This window comes from Hyperolius riggenbachi, chromosome 7 (assembly GCF_040937935.1).
Source record: "Hyperolius riggenbachi isolate aHypRig1 chromosome 7, aHypRig1.pri, whole genome shotgun sequence".
In the NCBI taxonomy this organism is placed as follows: Eukaryota; Metazoa; Chordata; class Amphibia; order Anura; family Hyperoliidae; genus Hyperolius; species Hyperolius riggenbachi.
This window is the reverse complement of record NC_090652.1, coordinates 13,908,009-13,926,330: the sequence shown is the minus strand read 5'-3', so window position 1 is coordinate 13,926,330 and position 18,322 is coordinate 13,908,009. Positions and strand designations below refer to the sequence as shown.

At 44.9% G+C, this 18,322-nt stretch overlaps 1 protein-coding gene across 1 annotated transcript in view; it reads left to right on the top strand.

The window, feature by feature from the left end:
- The first annotated feature begins 8,835 nt into the window (after nt 1-8,835).
- LOC137525394 (uncharacterized) overlaps nt 8,836-18,322 on the top strand; it is a 93,224-nt gene continuing 83,737 nt past the window's right edge. Inside the window, exon 1 of the mRNA XM_068246468.1 lies at nt 8,836-8,987. Coding sequence (XP_068102569.1) covers nt 8,876-8,987 — 112 coding nt within the window. The 5' untranslated portion in view covers nt 8,836-8,875. The remainder of the gene's footprint in view (nt 8,988-18,322) is intronic.

Genomic DNA, 18,322 nt, shown 5'->3' with positions numbered 1-18,322 from the left:
GACAACGAGCTCCCCCTGCTTCTTTAAGCAACTCGTCTCCTCCTACTCCTCTCTGACTCCCCCTCTGAACTGTCCCCCTGTTCATCTCCTCTATTGGGAACATACGTTGGATCCGTATCATCATAATCATCCTGCTCAGCTTTGCTTGCCTCAGACACCTCCAAAACTGCACCAACAGCCGGTACTTCACCCTTCCCCTCCTCCTCACACGTTACGTCCATAGTGTCAACTAACTCAGACATATGAGGTGGTGTAACTTGCTTAGCACCTTCATCTTGTTGTAGCAGTAGTGGCTGTGAATCAGTTAATTCCCCACCAAATAACTCCTGCGAAGTGTCAAATGCAGCCGATGTGGTGCTTGTAGTAGCGCTGGTGGCTGCGGAAGATGAGGTGTTCTGTGTTAAATAGTCAACCACGTCCTGAAAATCTTGGGAGTTGATGGGACATGCCTTCTTCTGAGCACTGTACTTCCAGGGCCGCATGAAATCACATTAGCACGACCTCAAACACACCTGCCAGGTGGCCTTCCTCTGGGTGGGAGGGGGGGATGAAGTGAAAGGTATGCACTGCCTTCACTAATACAATGTGCAGTCACACAGGTGCAGTTAACAGGTATGCACAGAGTGGTATATCACACTGTGTGCGCTCACTTGGGTAGGTGGGTGCACTGAACACAACAGGTTAGTATATGCAGTGATGGGTATTACAAATGTGCACCTGTCTCACACACGTACCGTGAACAGGAACAGTGACTGGTGGGATTACGTATCACACTGTGTGGGCTCACGTAGGTAGGTGGGTGCACTGAACACAACAGGTAGGTTTATGCAGTGATGGGTATTACAAATGTGCACCTGTCTCACACACACACACACACACACACACACACACACACACACACACACACACACACACACACACACACACACACACACACACACACAGGTACCGCTGTGAACAGGTGCAATGACTGGTGGTATTAACAATGTGTGCGCTCACATAGGGAGGTAGGCACTGAACAGTGAACAGGTGCAGTGATTGGGATGGGATTACAAATGTGCAGCTGCCTGTCACACACACACACACACAGGTAGTCACTGAATGTGCTGGGCCTGGCAGTGGCACAGTAGCAATTACACCAAAGGCCAGCTGCGACCGACTGACGGCTGTATATAATGCAAGTGGGCCACACACACACAAAAAAAAAATAGATCACAAGAACAAGATTAGCTCTCAAAAGAGCTCTTGAGGGGTGCTTCTATAGCAATACGAATCAGCATGGAGCAAGCTAACAAGCCTATAACAGCCTAACTAAGCTTTCCCTATAGGAGTCTGCAGCAGCTCTCCCTTCTCTAATTACTGTAGGCACACGAGTGAGTCCAATGCCTGACGCCGCCTTCCTTTTATAAGGGAGGGGAGTGGCTCCAGGAGGGAGTGTAGCCTGATTGGCTACAATGTGCCTGCTGACTGTGATGTAGAGGGTCAAAGTTGACCCAGTTTTTATCAAATAATACTGGACAACGAATTACAATAAGGCAATGCATTACATGCAATACTAAAGGAGTTATTTACCTGTTAAAATGCCAGTGTAACATGGAATACGTAGGCCGGACCACTCGTAAATTACAAGAAAGAATCAGAGAACATGTGGTCAATATTAAAAAAGGCCTAGAGACACATAATGTGTCTAATCATTTTCGTTTGGTCCATAATAGGGATCCAAGTGGAATGCAATTTATGGGCATAGAGGCCCATACGAAGAAATGGAGGGGGTCCAGCCTGGTAAGGGACATTTCACAAGCAGAAGGGAGATGGATATTCAACCTAAAAACACTGACCCCGAGGGGGCTCAATGTGGAATTCGACCTTAATTGCTTTATTACCAACGATCTCTGAAAGAGATAAAACTGAAACTGGAAGAAAAAGCACTAGAGTGAGGGTTTAGATACTGAGTAGTGGGAATAAAAGATATTAGGCAATTTTTACATGGGGAAATATGTTGTCACTGTGTGTTTGTATATTGGAGTGTTGAGAATCCTGGAGCACAATATATATACATGTAATAAGGGCATCCCAAATCTAGTAATTATTGGGGACACATTAAATTAACCACCCTGGCGTTCTGATTAAATCGCCAGGGTGGCTGCGGGAGGGTTTTTTTTAATTAAAAAAAAAACTATTTCATGCAGCCAACTGAAAGTTGGCTGCATGAAAGCCCACTAGAGGGCGCTCCGGAGGCGTTCTTCCGATCGCCTCCGGCGGCCAGAAGTAACACGGAAGGCCGCAATAAGCGGCCTTCCGTGTTTCGCTTACCTCGTCGCCATGGCGACGAGCGGAGTGACGTCATGGACGTCCTGACGTCAGCCGCCTCCGATCCAGCCCTTAGCGCTGGTCGGAACTGTTTGTTCCGGCTACGCTGGGCTCGGGCGGCTGGGGGGACCCTCTTTCGCCGCTGCACGCGGCGGATCGCAGCGCTGCAGCGGCGATCAGGCAGCACACGCGGCTGGCAAAGTGCCGGCTGCGTGTGCTGCTTTTTATTTCATTAAAATCGGCCCAGCAGGGCCTGAGCGGCAGCCTCTGGCGGTGTTGGACGAGCTGAGCTCGTCCAGACCACTCAGCAGGTTAAGCAAGGACCATAAGGGTACAGGGAATATGGGTTTTTAGCTCACAGGATTCTCCCCCTGTAGTTGCTCCCAGTTTTGGGAAAAACACTGTAAACGGGGGCCCGTGGGGACACATAGAGCTTGTTATACTATAATGTCACATTGTGAATAAATAGAAGGGCTATAGACCAGCCGTGTTCCCAGTTTAAAAACATAATGCAATCTTACAGAATATTGGTCTTTGGTAAGAGAAAAATCAGTAGTTATTAGTACATTAATTGAAGTTTGGATACAAGTATTGTATAATAGAATTTTATCAATGGAAGATGTTTTACATTTATCGCGAACTTTAATCAGCGTTATATTCATTTGATATTTATGTTGATGTTTAATAACATAAAGCAATCATAATAGTAACCAGCAGGGGGTGCAAGATAAGACTAAAGACCAATAGGCTGAAGCGTAAGCACTGCCTTTTACATGCGACGCCAAGGCCGCATGATAAAAATAAAGAAGTGTGGATGGATGGGGCCATGTGATGCGTTCCATGCGTCAATATGGCCACAACGGGTTGCATACCAAAACCCGGAAGTACTCGGCAATAAAAGACGTCGGCCGCTCCTGTGACGTCAGCCTCTGATGAGTCCAATCGGACGAAACACGTAAGGTGGAGCCGGGAGCGCCTGATGTCGCAGAGAGTTTGGTGGATTACCGATCGGAAGTTCAGCTTGAAACGAGCGCGGGGAGCCAAAGCGGAGACGGGACGCCGCGACCGCAGCAAGGGCAACACCGCTGGGCAATTTAGCCCGATAAGTGCAGAACACGTTGGGATGATGCAAGTGCGCTCTTCAGCGCAGGGCATTTTGATTTTTAAAGGATTTTATGCTATGTTCAATTTTATTGCATTTTAAGAAAAGCTGGATTAAAAGTCTGAGAACATATTACAACTGAGTTTGTGGCTGGTTTACCTATGCTCTAGACCCACCTGGATTTGAGGTGGTGTGAATCTGGTGAGCCTGCATTTTTTAAGGGAGCTTCGTGGATGGTCACAATTTTTTGAGTGGAGCACGAGTGAAGCACTTTTACACTTTGGGTGTATATGCAATTGTGTCATTATAACAGTAATGCACTATGTTTAGCTTTGTTTGACTTTACAGGTGCCATATTAACAGAAGAGGAGCGCTGTCTCAGTAATTAATTAAAATATGACCCTAATGATGCACTATGGGGGTGAATCTAACTTCCGGAAAATTTTGCGTTCCTGGGCGAACCACCGAAGTTCGCCGGGAACCGTTCTCTGTCGAACTGTTCGGGCCATCTCTATCCGCACACACACAAACAGACTGAAAAATAGCATTTTCCCATCCGCCATAAACTTGATGAACTCTGAATCCTCTCTGTAATAATTATTACTGTGTACAAATTGTTTAAACATCTGTAATACCTGGCATACTTGTATAATTTCTTCTCTTCCTTGTTACTATCACTATGTTCCCTATATGCACTGTGGGGTTGTCATGAAAAGTAATTTCGTTGTGTTACACAATGACAATAAAGGGCTTGAATCTTGAATTTAAAGAGGAACTGTAACATGAAAAGATCCCCTGGGGGGTACTCACCTCGGGTGGGGGAAGCCTCCGGATCCTAATGAGGCTTCCCACGCCGTCCTCCATCCGTCAGGGGTCTCGCTGCAGCCCTCCGTGGAGTCCGGGCAGTGGTGACGTCAATATTTACCTTCCTGGCTCCTGCGCAGGCGCTCTGACGGCTGTCGGCTCCGAACTACACGGAAATACCCGATCGCCGTCGGATCTGCTCTACTGTGCAGGCGCAAGTTTCCCGCGCCTGCGCAGTAGAGCGGACCCGAATGAGATTGGGTATTTCCGTGTAGTTCAGAACGGAAAGCCGCCACAGCGCCCCCGCTGGAGCCAGCAAAGGTAAATATTGAACTGACAGTCGGCACAGTCGCCGGCTGTTCGGAGGGCTGTGGTGAGACCCCCGTGGGACAGAGGACAGCGTGGGAAGCCTCATTAGGATCCGGAGGCTTCCCCCACCCGAGGTGAGTACCCCCCAGGGGATCTTTTTAATGTTACAGAGTCTCTTTAAGCCATGTTTTTTGGTAAATTACCAAACTTTAACCGCACCTATGAAAATCTTTATGAATAAGATTAAAAAAAAAGTCTACAATTCTGAATGCTGTATTTTACCAAACTGATTTTTTTTTTATCGAAAAAGCCAATTATGAATTTAAGCCACTGTATAAATCAGCCCTAAGGTGGGAGTTTCTGAATGATATGTACTCAAGGGTACTGTTGCCAAGGTTGCAGAAGAGACCAACTTAAAGCGGACCTGAACTCAGAACTTCCTCTCTGCTCTAAAAGATACGCAATCGCATAATAACCTTCAGACTGTGGATTGGGGGCCCAGGGGCTGCACCACACTACCAAAAACAGGCCTTTGGGTATTACCGTATTAGTTTGCGGTAATCCCCTTCTGGCTCACGTCCAAACAGGAAGTGACGCTCGCTTGCAGTCACTTCCTTTCTCAGAAATACGAAAGTGCACAGAAGCATATTGTAAAAATATGATTCCCCACATGCACGACATCATTTTTTAAACTCCTGCGTCGCCATAGACTTACATGATTTCTGGTCCGCCACACATTGCTGCAGGTCATCGTAGAGGTCGCACGGCAATGTTGATATGCGCTTGCGATAGATCGTTGACTATCAGCGCACCACAGCGCATGCTATATGAAAGCACCCATAGGCTTTCATTAGCATATTGGTGAGGTGCATTAAAATGATCCACCGCACCGCAGCAGTGTCAAAGGCGCCTTAAAGAAAAACATCTTTGTTACAGCTGATACAAATACTGCAATAAATCTGCTGTGTGTACTTTCTGCTCTCATGGAAGCAGGCATAGGGTTAACCTCCTGTGTTTACCATTTAGTTGCTCTGCCATGGCAGTCAGCTGACACAGCTGAGTGATCAAATTACAACTTGTGATTAATCATTAGATGAGATGGAATAAAAAAGGCTAAATGTTTTTCTTCTGTCCTGTTCAAGAGTTCTGGTACACTTAGTTTCAAAAATTTTTTTATTAAGTAGCAACAAAAACATATGAAGACATATAAGAGCATATAAAGATTATCGTAAATATGAGTTGTACATAGTTAGGGTTAGGAATAACAGAAATAACAGTTTCCAGAGCAAGAGTTCTGGTACACTTAAACCTTAGAGCTAGTAGCTGAATGTAAACTGAAATGGAATGTCTATGGAATCGGGATATGTGGAACCAACAATCTTTGGGTTGTTTTTTGTTTTGTTTTTAGTGGGGGGAGGGGAGGATTTGAGAAGCAATGCGAATCTGCTGGCTCCATGTGACTTTGAACCAACATCCCTCTAAAATGTGCAGGCTGTATGCCCAGCCTCTTCAGAGCACTGAAGAAGCCTTCCACTTGGCGGATCGTGATAGCGGTGGTAAGGGGACACGTGGAGGCATCCTTCTGTGGGACCTTTCATACTTCACTGCACTTTGGCTGTGGTATTTTGACTATGTTATTTCCTCATTCCTATTCCTTGCACTGCACTTTGGTTATTCATCTAACCATTTCGCTGCCCGAGTACAGTATATCTACACCCCTTTTAACTTAATTTCCCCGCCCGGGGCATAGATTTACACACCCCCACTCATGCACGCCGCTGTCCCCTCTCACCTGGAGCTCAATGAAAGGGAACACAGTTCCCGTTCTTGATCTAAGTCCCTGCAGCAATGATCGGCTGCTTCCAGGAGAAGCTGCGCGATCATTGTGAAAAAAAAAAAGTTTCCCATCCTCACTACACTTCCTGTAAGCATACTTACTATGCTTACAGGACCATTCACAAAAATTACTGTGGCCATCTTGTGGCCAAATAGTAAGACTACAGTCAAAAGCATTTTTTATATACAAATACATATTTTTGCATTTTTACTTTTTTAAAACACATTACCTCCCACACTCCCCAATTGTTAACAATTTTTTTTTTGTAAAAAATAAAAATAAAAAATTGACAAAAAAAACAAAAACATAAATAGTTACCTTAGGGACTGAACTCTAAAGCAGTATTGTCACTATAAAAATCAAATTTCAACAGGAACTGGTCTGAGTGTATGAAGTGATAAAGATGCTAATCCTGCACTTAAAACTTGCAAAACATTTTCTGCTGTTATGGTATGGAGTTATAACATACTTTAGGAGCACTGGCCCTAGTGCCAAACAGTTAAATGCTGGGAGTTCTTTTTATCTATAATATATTCCTCCTCTTCCATTTATTTCCCTGCCTAGCTGTTTATCAGAAACACCCTCTGATCACTTGTGTTTACAAGCAAGGCTGAGGTGACTCAGTGATTGGATGTGTAAATAGAAAAAAGACAGTGCAGTTGTTATGGCCCATACTCACGGGCTACAATTGTCGCCGCAACCACGTGGCATGCGCGTGTATGAGGCGCGCACCCCGAACCGTCGCTCGTCGCTGCGGTCAATCGCATGGCAACAGTTGCCGCCGCAACTGTCGCTAGTCCGCGTGAGTATGCGGACTAGCGACAGCCACCAATAAAGAATTCACGGCGCTTCCGGCGGCGGGGGGGAGGAACGTCGGCGACAGCTTCTGTCGCTTCAGTAATCCCTCTTCCGCGTGTGTACGCGGAGGGACCTGGCAACTAGCTGTCGCCGAACGGTCGCGCACACGCTCCCGTGTGCGGGCGACAGGGCACAAAAGTAGCCCGTGAGTATGGGCCATTAGTATACACCTCAGTGGGATTGTCTGAAGACTCTGGGAGGAGGGCAGCTAATGAATACACAATGAGCAAGAGAGAGGAGGGGGAAAACAAGAGTCAGGGAGGATATGATGTCAGCATTAACTTGGCAAGATGGCCACTGCCTAGAATAGGATTTTCTGCTTTTCCTTTATAAAATTCATAGGAATGATTACGTGGATAGCACAATACATCTGTTATGTAAGTAGAAGTAGTATTTATCTACTTATGTGTTTTTTTTATTTCTAGGTTAGCATAGGTGTCGCTTGTTCTTTAAATATCTATGTAAAGAGGGTATAACACTGTTACTTTATAAACTATGGGCTAGTAATTAGGGATGGATGCAAAACTGAAAAAATGCACCTTTATTTCCAAATAAAATATTGGCGCCAAACATTGTGATAGGGACATAATTTAAATGGTGTAATAACCAAGTCAAATGGGAAAATAAATTACATGGATTTTAATTATGGTAGCATGCATTATTTAAAAACTATAATGGCCAAAAACTGAAAAATGATTTTTTTCCCAATTTTTTCCTATTTTCCAATTAAAACACACTTAGAATAAAATAATTCTTGGCATAGTGTCCCACCTAAAGAAAGCCTAATTGGTGGCGAAAAAAACAAGATATAGTTATTTCATTGTGATAAGTAGAGATAAAGTTATTGCCAAATGAATGGAAGGAGAGCTGAAAGGTGAAAATTGCTTGGATGCTGAAGGGGTAAAACCCCTTAGTTGGGAAGTGGTTAATCTCCTTCCGGAGTCTGGTCTTGGCATTAGCACCAGCACTTTGATTGATTGTGCCTATATCAGTCTGGTACAGTGTTTTTGAGGTATTTTTTACCTGGTTGTTCTTCGGTGCTGTTTGTATTTTGATATAAACTCTCAGTGTAGCATTATTTCTTATTTATGATGGTGCTAAACCATTTATTTGTGTACCTGTTCTCTGTAAAGATAATTTCTAGCAGCATTATATGACATAAAACCTTTTCGTCTCCCGTCTATATTTATGCCAACTGTATCATAAAACAGAATTTCCCTGCAACCTCGGCCAAGAAAAGTACATCTTTTGCTTATTCACTTCTACATGTTTTTTTCCAAATTCCAACCACTCCCTGGTTCAAGTTTTTCTGGCTTTTCACCGATAGAATAAACATCAAAGTGAAAATGAAACGATTTGTATTCGTTATTTGAACAACGCAATAGCTGCAGTTCTACAACTTTCATATACCGTAGGCCTTAGTTCTGCTGTATTTTGTTGCTTATGGGACTTTGCATTCTGAAACAATGTCAAAAGAACCGCAACGGAACCTTGAAGCCCTACGAGCCCGAATTAAGGAAGATGGCTCTGTGGTGGCCCTGCAACTGTTCGGGATGACGGGACACGGCAAATCATCACTTATCAACTCGTGTGTCTGTGTGCTGAAAAACATACAGTACCATAATATTGCTGGAGCTGGGAGATCTGATGGTGGCATGTCAAAAAAAAGAGAAGAACACAAATTAACTAAGTCCCTGATAATTATCGACAACCGTGGTTTTCGGAAGATGATGCCACAAGAGATTGCAGAGGCTTGTGCTCAGATAAGTAAGTATCGCATACTGTTACACAGGAATACAATGTGGCTGATTATTTCTCTAAATCTGCTGGTAGATATATTGTGATTGAATAACCCCTTCAAGTGATTTTCCAACCTCAGTGAACAGTAAGAGAAACTGGATTGCACTGGAGGTCATAGATAATCCAGCAAACGTGGCCTGTTTTTTTTTTTTTCAAAAACATTTTTTAACATTGTCTGCTATTTTGGTGGCAAAAGCTTGCAGTCCTTGTATGAGTAACATCAGAAATAGTCAGGATTGAGTTAGAATTTGTACCATAAAAGTTAATCTGAAGTAAAATCTAAAAGAAAAGAAAACAGATGCTCACCTAAGGAGAGGGGAGGCTCTGGGTCCTATAGAGCCTTCTCGTTCTCCTGACGATCTCCTTGTTCCCCCGCAGGCTTCACCGTTTAAACCTTCTGCCTCGGGTGAGTTCAGCAGTTTGAAGCGCTCAGGCTTCCGAAGACCAATTGCTCTGTACTGCGCACACCCGAACACTGCCAAATAATCCCCAACCCGGAAGAAGGCAGTCCACGGCCAAATGGGGAGACTGCGGGGAAAAGGAGACACCGGTAGGAGAACGGGAAGACTCCACAGGACCCGGAGCCTTCCCTCTCCTTAGGTAAGTATCTGTTTTTTTTTTCTTTTAAATTTTACTTCAGACTATCTTCAAGTTGGTCAGAGAGGGATCTATCTGAATGAATCCCTCCAAACACTACACACAGATTTTCAACAGATTTCAGCATGAAATCTATCCGTTCCTCTGTCTGTCTGGCTCCACTGTCACTAGAGGCTGAGAGACAGGAAGAGGAGGAAATAGACAGACAGAGAGGAGGAGGGAGGATGAGACAGGCTGACCTTTTGGATTGGTTGGTGAGTCCACACACACAATACAATTTTGATTGTACTGTATGTACAATCGATACAATATGCAATCTTGTATTGCGATCAGGTTGCTGTCAGAAATTTTCTTTAGTGCGCAAATATGCAAATCTAACTGTAGCTAGTCCAGAAAATAACAATATCAATAAAAATGGTTATGGTGACGTTCTCTGCAGAGATATTCATAACAAGCCAATCAATAAACAATTATTTAATTGTTTATTTTAAAATAAAGTAATGCATAAAACTGAGTACAGAAATTGTTTTAAAAAAATGGGGAATAAAGTGGATTCAGTCTGACAAGTCTTTTAGAATAACCGTGTCCTTTTGGAATTGTAAATTCAAACAGAGGTTAGAAAGTTCTGCGAGTAATAGCGCTCTCGCCTTGCAGCACTGAGTCCCCGGTTTGAATCCCAGCCAGGTCTGGACAACATCTGCAAGGAGTGTGTATGTTCTCCCCGTGTCGGTTTGGGTTTCCTTTGGGCAGTCTGGTTTCCTCTCCCATCCCAAAAACATACAGATAAGTTAATTGGCTTCACCCTAAAAAATTGGACCTAGACTACAATACATGCACTACACGATACACACATAGACATATGACTTTGGTAGGGATTGTGAGCCCCTCTGAGGGACAGTTAGTGATAAGACAGTATATTCTGTACAGCGCTGCGTAATATGCTGGTGCTATATAAATACAGTGGAAAGCGAAAATTTGGGTAACCTTGTTAATCGGCATGATTTTCCTGTATAAATCGTTGGTTGTTACGATAAAAAATGTCAGTTAAATATATCATATAGGAGGCACACACAGTGATATTTGAGAAGTGAAATTAAGTTTATTGGATTTACAGAAAGTGCGCAATAATTGTTTAAACAAAATTAGGCAGGTGCATAAATTTGGGCACCACAAAAAAGAAATTAAATCAATATTTAGTAGATCCACCTTTTGCAGAAATTACAGCCTCTAAATGCTTCTTGTAGGTTCCGTTGAGAGTCTGAATATTCTGGTTAAAGGTATTTTGGACCATTCCTCTTTACAAAACATCTCTATATTGAGATATTGGATTGATGGCTTCCGAGCATGGACAGCTCTCTTTAACTCACACCACAGATTTTCAAATTATATTCAGGTCCGGGGACTGAGATGGCCATTCCAGAACGTTTTATTTGTTTATTTGCATGAATGCCTTAGTGGATTTTGAGCAGTGTTTAGGGCTGTTGTCTTGTTGAAAGATCCAGCCCCGGCACAGCTTCAGCTTTGCCATTGATTCCTGGGCATTGGTCTCCAGAATCTGCTGTTATTGAGTGGAATCCATGTATCCCTTAACTTTGACAAGATTCCCAGTCCCTGCACTGGCCACACAGCCCCACAGCATGATGGAACCTACTAGGTAGAAGGTGTTTTTCTTGGAATGATGTGTTTTTTTCACGCCATGCATAATGCCCCTTGTTATGCCCACATAACTAAATTTTAGTTTCATCAGTCCACAGCACCTTATTCCAAAATGAAGCTGGCTTGTCCAAATGTGCTTTAGCATATCTCAAACTGCTCTGTTTGTGCGGTGGGCAGAGAAAAGGCTCACTCTCACATACAGCATCTCCTTGTGTAAAGTGTGCCGAATGGTTGAACGATGCACAGTGACTCCATCTGCAGCAAGATGATGTTGTAGGACTTTGGTGCTGGTCTGTGGGCTCTCTCTGACTGTTCTCACCATTCGTCGCTTCTGTTTATCCAAGATTTTTCTTGGTCTGCCACTTCGAGCCTTAACTTGAACTGAACCTGTGGTCTTCCATTTCCTCAATATGTTCCTAACTGTGGAAACAGACAGCTGAAATCTCTGAGACAGCTTTCTGTATCCTTTCCCTAAATCATGATGGTGAACAATCTGTCTTCAGGCCATTTAAGAGTTGTTTTGAGACCCCTATTTAGCTACTCTTCAGAGAAAATAAAAAGAGGAGGGAAACTTACAGGGAAACAGACCCCCTAAAATACTCTCTCATAATTGGATTCACCTGTATATGTAGGTCAGGGGTCACTTAGCTTACCAAGCCAATTTGAGTTCCTGTAATCAGGGCCGGCGCTACCATAAAGGCAAAGGAGGCAGCTGCCCCAGGGCCCCAGAGCTTGTAGGGGCCCCCAGTGGCTACAAGAGGAAAAAAAATTCAAATCGACCTTATACTTTTTGAGAAAATTGATTTTAAAGTTTCAAAGGAAAAAAAAATACACATTTAAAAATCAGCCGACTTTAATGGTTAATAGCAAATCCATCTTAAAATTCTAGAAACCCTAAATTTGCAGGATATGTTAAGGAGATCATTGGGAATAAGAGGAAAAAAACAATTTTTCAAAAAGACATTATAGTTTTTGAGAAAATCAATTTTAAATATTCAAAGGAAAAAAGTATACTTTTAAATGCGGTAAATGTCACTTTTAGTACCTAACAGTAGTGTAATTTTACATGTATCAAAAGAAAGAGCAATACATTTCCTGACAGGGTTTCCAGGGGGTCCATACGCAGCCGTAGCGCTTTGGCCAGGGATCGCTATACAGCCGCAATATGGCTGTATGAAGATCCCTGGCATTTTTTTCCTATTTTCCCATTTTTTTTTTATGTTTAGAGTGTGGGAATTTAAAAAAAAATAAAAAATTATGTGGGGTCCCCCCTCCTGAAACTTTTAAACCCCTTGTCCCCCATGCAGGCTGGGGTAGCCAGAATGTGGAGCTCTGACCGATTGGGGCTTCAAACCCTGACTATACCAGCTGCAAAAAAGGTCCCTTAATGCCAATTTTTGCTCCGGGCTATCTTTTGGGGGGGCCCCCCAGGTTTATTTTGCCCTGGGGCCCCATTGTTGCTTAAACCGGCCCTGCCTGTAATTAGTTCTAAAGGTTTTGAAATCAATAAAATGACAACAGTGCCCAAATGTATGCACCTGCTTTATTTTATTTAAACAAATATTGTGCACTTTCTGTAAATCCAATAAACTTCATTTCACTTCTCAAATATCACTGTGTGTCTCTTATATGATATATTTAACTGACATTTTTTATCATAACAACCAATGATTTATACAGGAAAATCATGACGATTAACAAGGTTGCCCAAACTTTCACATCCCACTGTACTTCAATAAATGGTATATGAATTGGCAAAGAAAGGACTCTGGACAGCCTGTGTGTCCAGCAATTTAACCCTTTCTCCGCTGGAGGGGGGAGATGGTAATCAAAGATGGGCAGTCTCTGCCACATGATCCAGTTCCACCCCCGTCAGAGGGAAAAGAGATATGAAATATCTGAAGTTATATCTCTGCGTCAGTTTAACACACAATGTGGAAAATTAAATGAGACCTGTGCGTTCCTTGTGTCCTCTGTTGCTCCCAGAGACCAAACACATTAATTATTATATTTAATTTCAGAGAAAAACGTATCTTTGAGACAGAAGGTGGTTGACAAACGTTTTCTGGCTTAAAGGATACCCAAACTGAAATGTGACATAATGAGATAGACATGTGTATGTACAGTGCCTAGCACACAAATAACTATGCTGTGTTCCTTTTTTTCTTTCTCTGCCTGAAAGAGTTAAATATAAGGTATGCAAGTGGCTGACTCAGTCCTGACTCAGACAGGAAGTGACTACAGTGTGACCCTCACTGATAAGAAATTCCAACTATAAAACACTTTCCTAGCAGAAAATGGCTTCTGAGAGCAAGAAAGAGGTAAAAAAGGGGAATTCTTATCAGTGAGGTTCACACTGTAGTCACTTCCTGTCTGAGTCAGGACTGAGTCAGCCACTTACATACCTGATATTTAACTCTATCAGGCAGAGAAAGAAAAAAGGAACACAGCATGGTTATTTGTGTGCTAGGCACTGTACATACACATGTCTATCTCATTATGTCAAATTTCAGTTCAGGTATCCTTTAAACACCTTCAGATTGGGTCCAGCGCTCATTTGCTAATTTTGATATGGCTGACATTTATGGAAAGGCTGATCAATATAGCAAAATTTAGATTGTAAGCCTTTGCAATGGTCTCCCCTCCCCACTTAGTGTGTCCCTCTTGATCTTGCAACCCCAGCTATGACACCTTTCCCATGGACTAACACAAACTTGAATTGCTGGGTCTTTGTAAATTCAAATGATCATGCATCTTATACCCAGCTTAAAGCGGAATATAACCCTGCATTTCAACTTTGCTCTAAAACATTATTTACAGTATATTATATGCAACCAGCATTTTTTTTTAATAGACCAGCATTGGAAGGGTTACACAGGGCTTTAAAGTTCCTGGAGATTTCTGCAGACGCATCCGAAGCTCAGATAGTTACATTTTGTTTACATAAATGTATCTAAGTGTTGAATGTTACACACTTTGGCGGTCCTCCAGCTCAGTCAGAGAAAGTGAGTCACATTCAACACTTAGATACATTTATGTAAACAAAATGTAACTATCTGAGCGGATGTGTCTGCAGAAATCTCCAGGAACTTTAAAGCCCTGTGTAACCCTTCCAATGCTGGTCTAGTAAAAAAAAAAAATGCTGGTTGCATATACTATACTGTAAATAATGTTTTAGAGCAAAGTTGAAATGCAGGGTTATATTCCGCTTTAAGTGGTGCTCGGACACCCCCGATCATGGATTTGAGTAAATCCGGCCACGGTGGTATCAAAATCTGGATAAGCCGTGATTGCAATCCAGATTTGAAATGGACTTCCGAATTCGACTGGGATTTTTGCTGTGATTGCCTGTAAAATGTAGATGGACTTTAACATTAATAGCAAAGCCCCCATACATGCTACGCTCAGAGGCGGATCTGGAGGCGTGCACATGGGGCACCTGCTATAGGCGCCCTTGTTATTCACCTCCAAAGGGGCGCATAATTAAAAACATCCCTGAGTAGCTGCACTGCAGCCGAGTGACACACAGACAGGCAGGCAGGAGCCAGCATTGCTAGAGGCTGAGAACCGGGGCTAATATGTAATACAACCGGCAGCGCCCCGACTGTTTCCCTGGCTGCGGTCTGTGACTGCAGAGATACACACGCTTGTAGCCTGCATGCATGGGGATCACATGGGGCTGGGCAGCCAGTGAGAGAGAGGATTGTAACTCACTCCTCTCTCACTGGCTGCCCGGCCCCATGTGATCCCGGCCAGGCAGGAGTGCGACTGTGTATCTCTAACACGTGTAGTGCCAGTGCGATGTGTCAGAAGGAGCAGGGGATAGAACGTTGCTGCTCCTAAAGGTACTGGGCAGGGTGAGACTACTAGAGCAAAGATGGGTGCTGAGGAGACATGTGCAAAGTAAGAAAGAGGCAAGTTACTACCTGTCTCCAGTGCCAGCAGCCCAGCTTTGCTTCTTGCACACACAGGACTCAGCCTACGTCAGACTGTGCCTGTGTACTGATGCAGCTTACAGCTATGGATGGACGGAATGTTCAGCATAGAGTACGAGTCACCTGACCTCTCCTAGCAGGGGAGGACTGGCCCAGGGGGACGGGGGGCAATTGCCCCCCGGGCTGCCCAAATCTTAAGTAATTAGGGCCAGCCGCTGCTATACATATCGGCCCCCTGACACACCACAGGTGACAACTTCGCAGTGGGGATCGCAACCTCGCACGATATTTCCTGGCAAGTTGAAGTATCCAATCAGAGAAGGGGCTGAGGAGGCCGGCCGTGGTGTGCCCTTGTGCGTGGCTGCGCATGCGGTGTATGTGAGCGGCACAAGGACACAAATAGCTTAGGTCCTCTCCGGCCCGGTGGGTTGACCCTGCTTGACTCCGCCCCCCGCCTGGAGCCATTGCCGCCCGCAACGTGCTGCTGTGCCTGCAGTGTCATCGGAGTGAGCTGTCTCATTCTTCAGCTTTCTGTGCTGGGGGGGCTGGGGGCCTGGAGCTGCAGCTACGTGTGGCTGGCCTGGCTGGAGGAGTCGGACACAGTCCTCCCCTGTGCTGCTGTGCCTGAGGTGTCGTCGGAGTGAGCTGTATCACTCTTCAGCTTTCTGTGCTGGGGGGCTGGGGGCCTGGAGCTGCGGCTACGAGTGGCTGGCTGTCCTGGCTGGAGGAGTCGGACACTCGGGGGGGGGGGGGGGGGGGGCTGGGAGTCGGAGATGCCACCTATAGCTGCTTGCTGCTGTGGAGGAGGAGGAGGTGTAGGACTGAGGAGACAGGAGGATAGAGGAGGTCGGGTCCAGGTCGCCAGAGGAGAAGGTGGTTTTTATACATTTTGTTTCTGTACTTCTTCTCCCTTCTTGTCACTGAGTTACTCACACTTTGCTGCCTGTCTGCCTGCCTGCTACTGCTGTCAAATTCAATTCTCTGCCCAGGCCAGTGCCCTCTGAGTTTTTTTTGTGTGATAATCATCACCATTCTGACCCTGGCCTGAGGGGGAACGTTTTTTCTTCTTGTGGTGTGATTGGCGGCAGGGGAGGGGGGAGGCAGGCAGTTAGGCACTGTCAAACAGGTAGTTGGATGGGGGGGGTAGGTGTCAGACAAGTAGTTTGTATGGTGGGTGGGAAGGAGTGGGGTTAGGCATCACCAGGTAGGTAGGTTTGTGTGTGTGTGTGTGTGGGGGGGGGTTGTTTAAAGGAGTTATCAGGTATTTTTAATGAAATAAGTGCTACTTACCCGGGGCTTCCTCCAGCCCCACGCTCCCAGCATGTCCCTCGCCGCAGCTCTGCAGTCAGCCATTCGCTGCCGTTGCCTCCCAGTCCCCGACGATGGCACCAGTCCGACCTGGATGTCGGCCTGTACTGCGCCTGTGCGAGCAGCACTGTCAATCACCGCCACGTGGACCGGAGTGTACTGCGCAGGCGCAGTAGTTCTGCGTCTGCACAGTACGCTCTGGTCCATGTGGCAGTGATTGACAGCGCCGCTCGCACAGGCGCAGTCGGCCTGACGTCATCGCTGGGGGCTGGGAGGCAGCGGCAGTGAACAGCTGACTGCAGAGCTGCGGCAAGGGACATGCTGGGAGCTTGGGGCTGGACGAGCCCTGGGTAAGTAGCACTTATTTTCATAAAAGAAAAAAAGCCTGATAACTCCTTTAAGGTTAGGCATCAGACACAGACAGGTAGATTGTGCGGAGAAATGGGGTTAGGCATCAGGTACATAGTGTGTGTGTGTGTGTGTGGCTGGGGCTGTTAGTCATCACAATTTGAAGATTTGCACACAAGAAAGATATGGCTTTGGGCTGGGGATGCCGTGAAACGGGCCTCTAGTTTGTGTTGTCCCCCCAGGCCAAAAGGTCCCAGTCCTCCCCTGTCTCCTAGTGACCTGATGCACTAGCATCCACATTACTGTGATAATTGGTGGGCAGGCTGTGCTTCTTTCTCTTTACTCCCTAGCTCTTATCTGCAGCTTTTCTAACACTGGTTCAGGTAGGAGGGACAGTCTACAGACAACAACCAGACACACTGTGTAAGCTGCTCATCCCCCCTTCCTTCCACTATTCACTCTCTCACTGACCTCTGTACTGGTCTGCTCTTCACTCTAGCCTGCATTTTTCTTTCAATAACCCTTTCACTGCTGGTCCTAACTTCTTGAGCTCTCTGCATCCTAATTTTATAAAGTATAGTTGCTGTTTATCATTTTCTGTTAAGAAGGTCTTAAGGTTGCCATACATCAGGTGACTTGGCGGCCAATGACCATCTGATTTGATTATTATAATCGAATCGGATGAAAATTGGTGACACCAAGTGCACGTCCGATCGATCATGCAACCAATTTCAGGCTAAAATTGGCTGCATGTATAAGATGGATATACTGTAAGATGTAGGAGTCAGTAGGACCGACTTTCACGATCAGGTGCATGATGGAAACGGCGAGCAATATTGGGACAAATGTGTTGAAACTCCCTGCGCTGTTCCCCCCCAGTATATAAATGTACATGATGTGTGCATTTATACATTAGCTGTCCTGTGTCGCTGTGCCTGTCCATCTCCTGAATCTGCCACTCTTCCATTAGTTCTATAGCACGCTGGCGTGAGTGTGACGTCATGTGCTGGCGGCGTGTATACTGCTAATGGAGGAACGTCCGATTCAGGAGACGGACAGGCACACACTGCTTCTGCAGCACTTTATAGAGCACCTAGGCATGCCACTGAATGTCCTCCAAGGAGCTCACAATCTAATCCCGCCATAGTCATAGTCTAATGTCCTACCATATTATTATTATGTATTTATATAGCACTGAAATCTTCTGCAGCACATTACAGAGTGCATAGTCATGTCACTGACTGTCCTCAGAGGAGCTCACAATCTAATCCCGCCATAGTCATAGTCTAATGTCCTACCATATTATTATTATGTATTTATATAGCATTGACATCTTCTGCAGCACATTACAGAGTACATAGTCAAGTCACTCACTGTCCTCAGAGAAGCTCACAATCTAATCCTACCATAGTCATAGTCTAATGTCCTACCATATTATTATTATGTATTTATATAGCA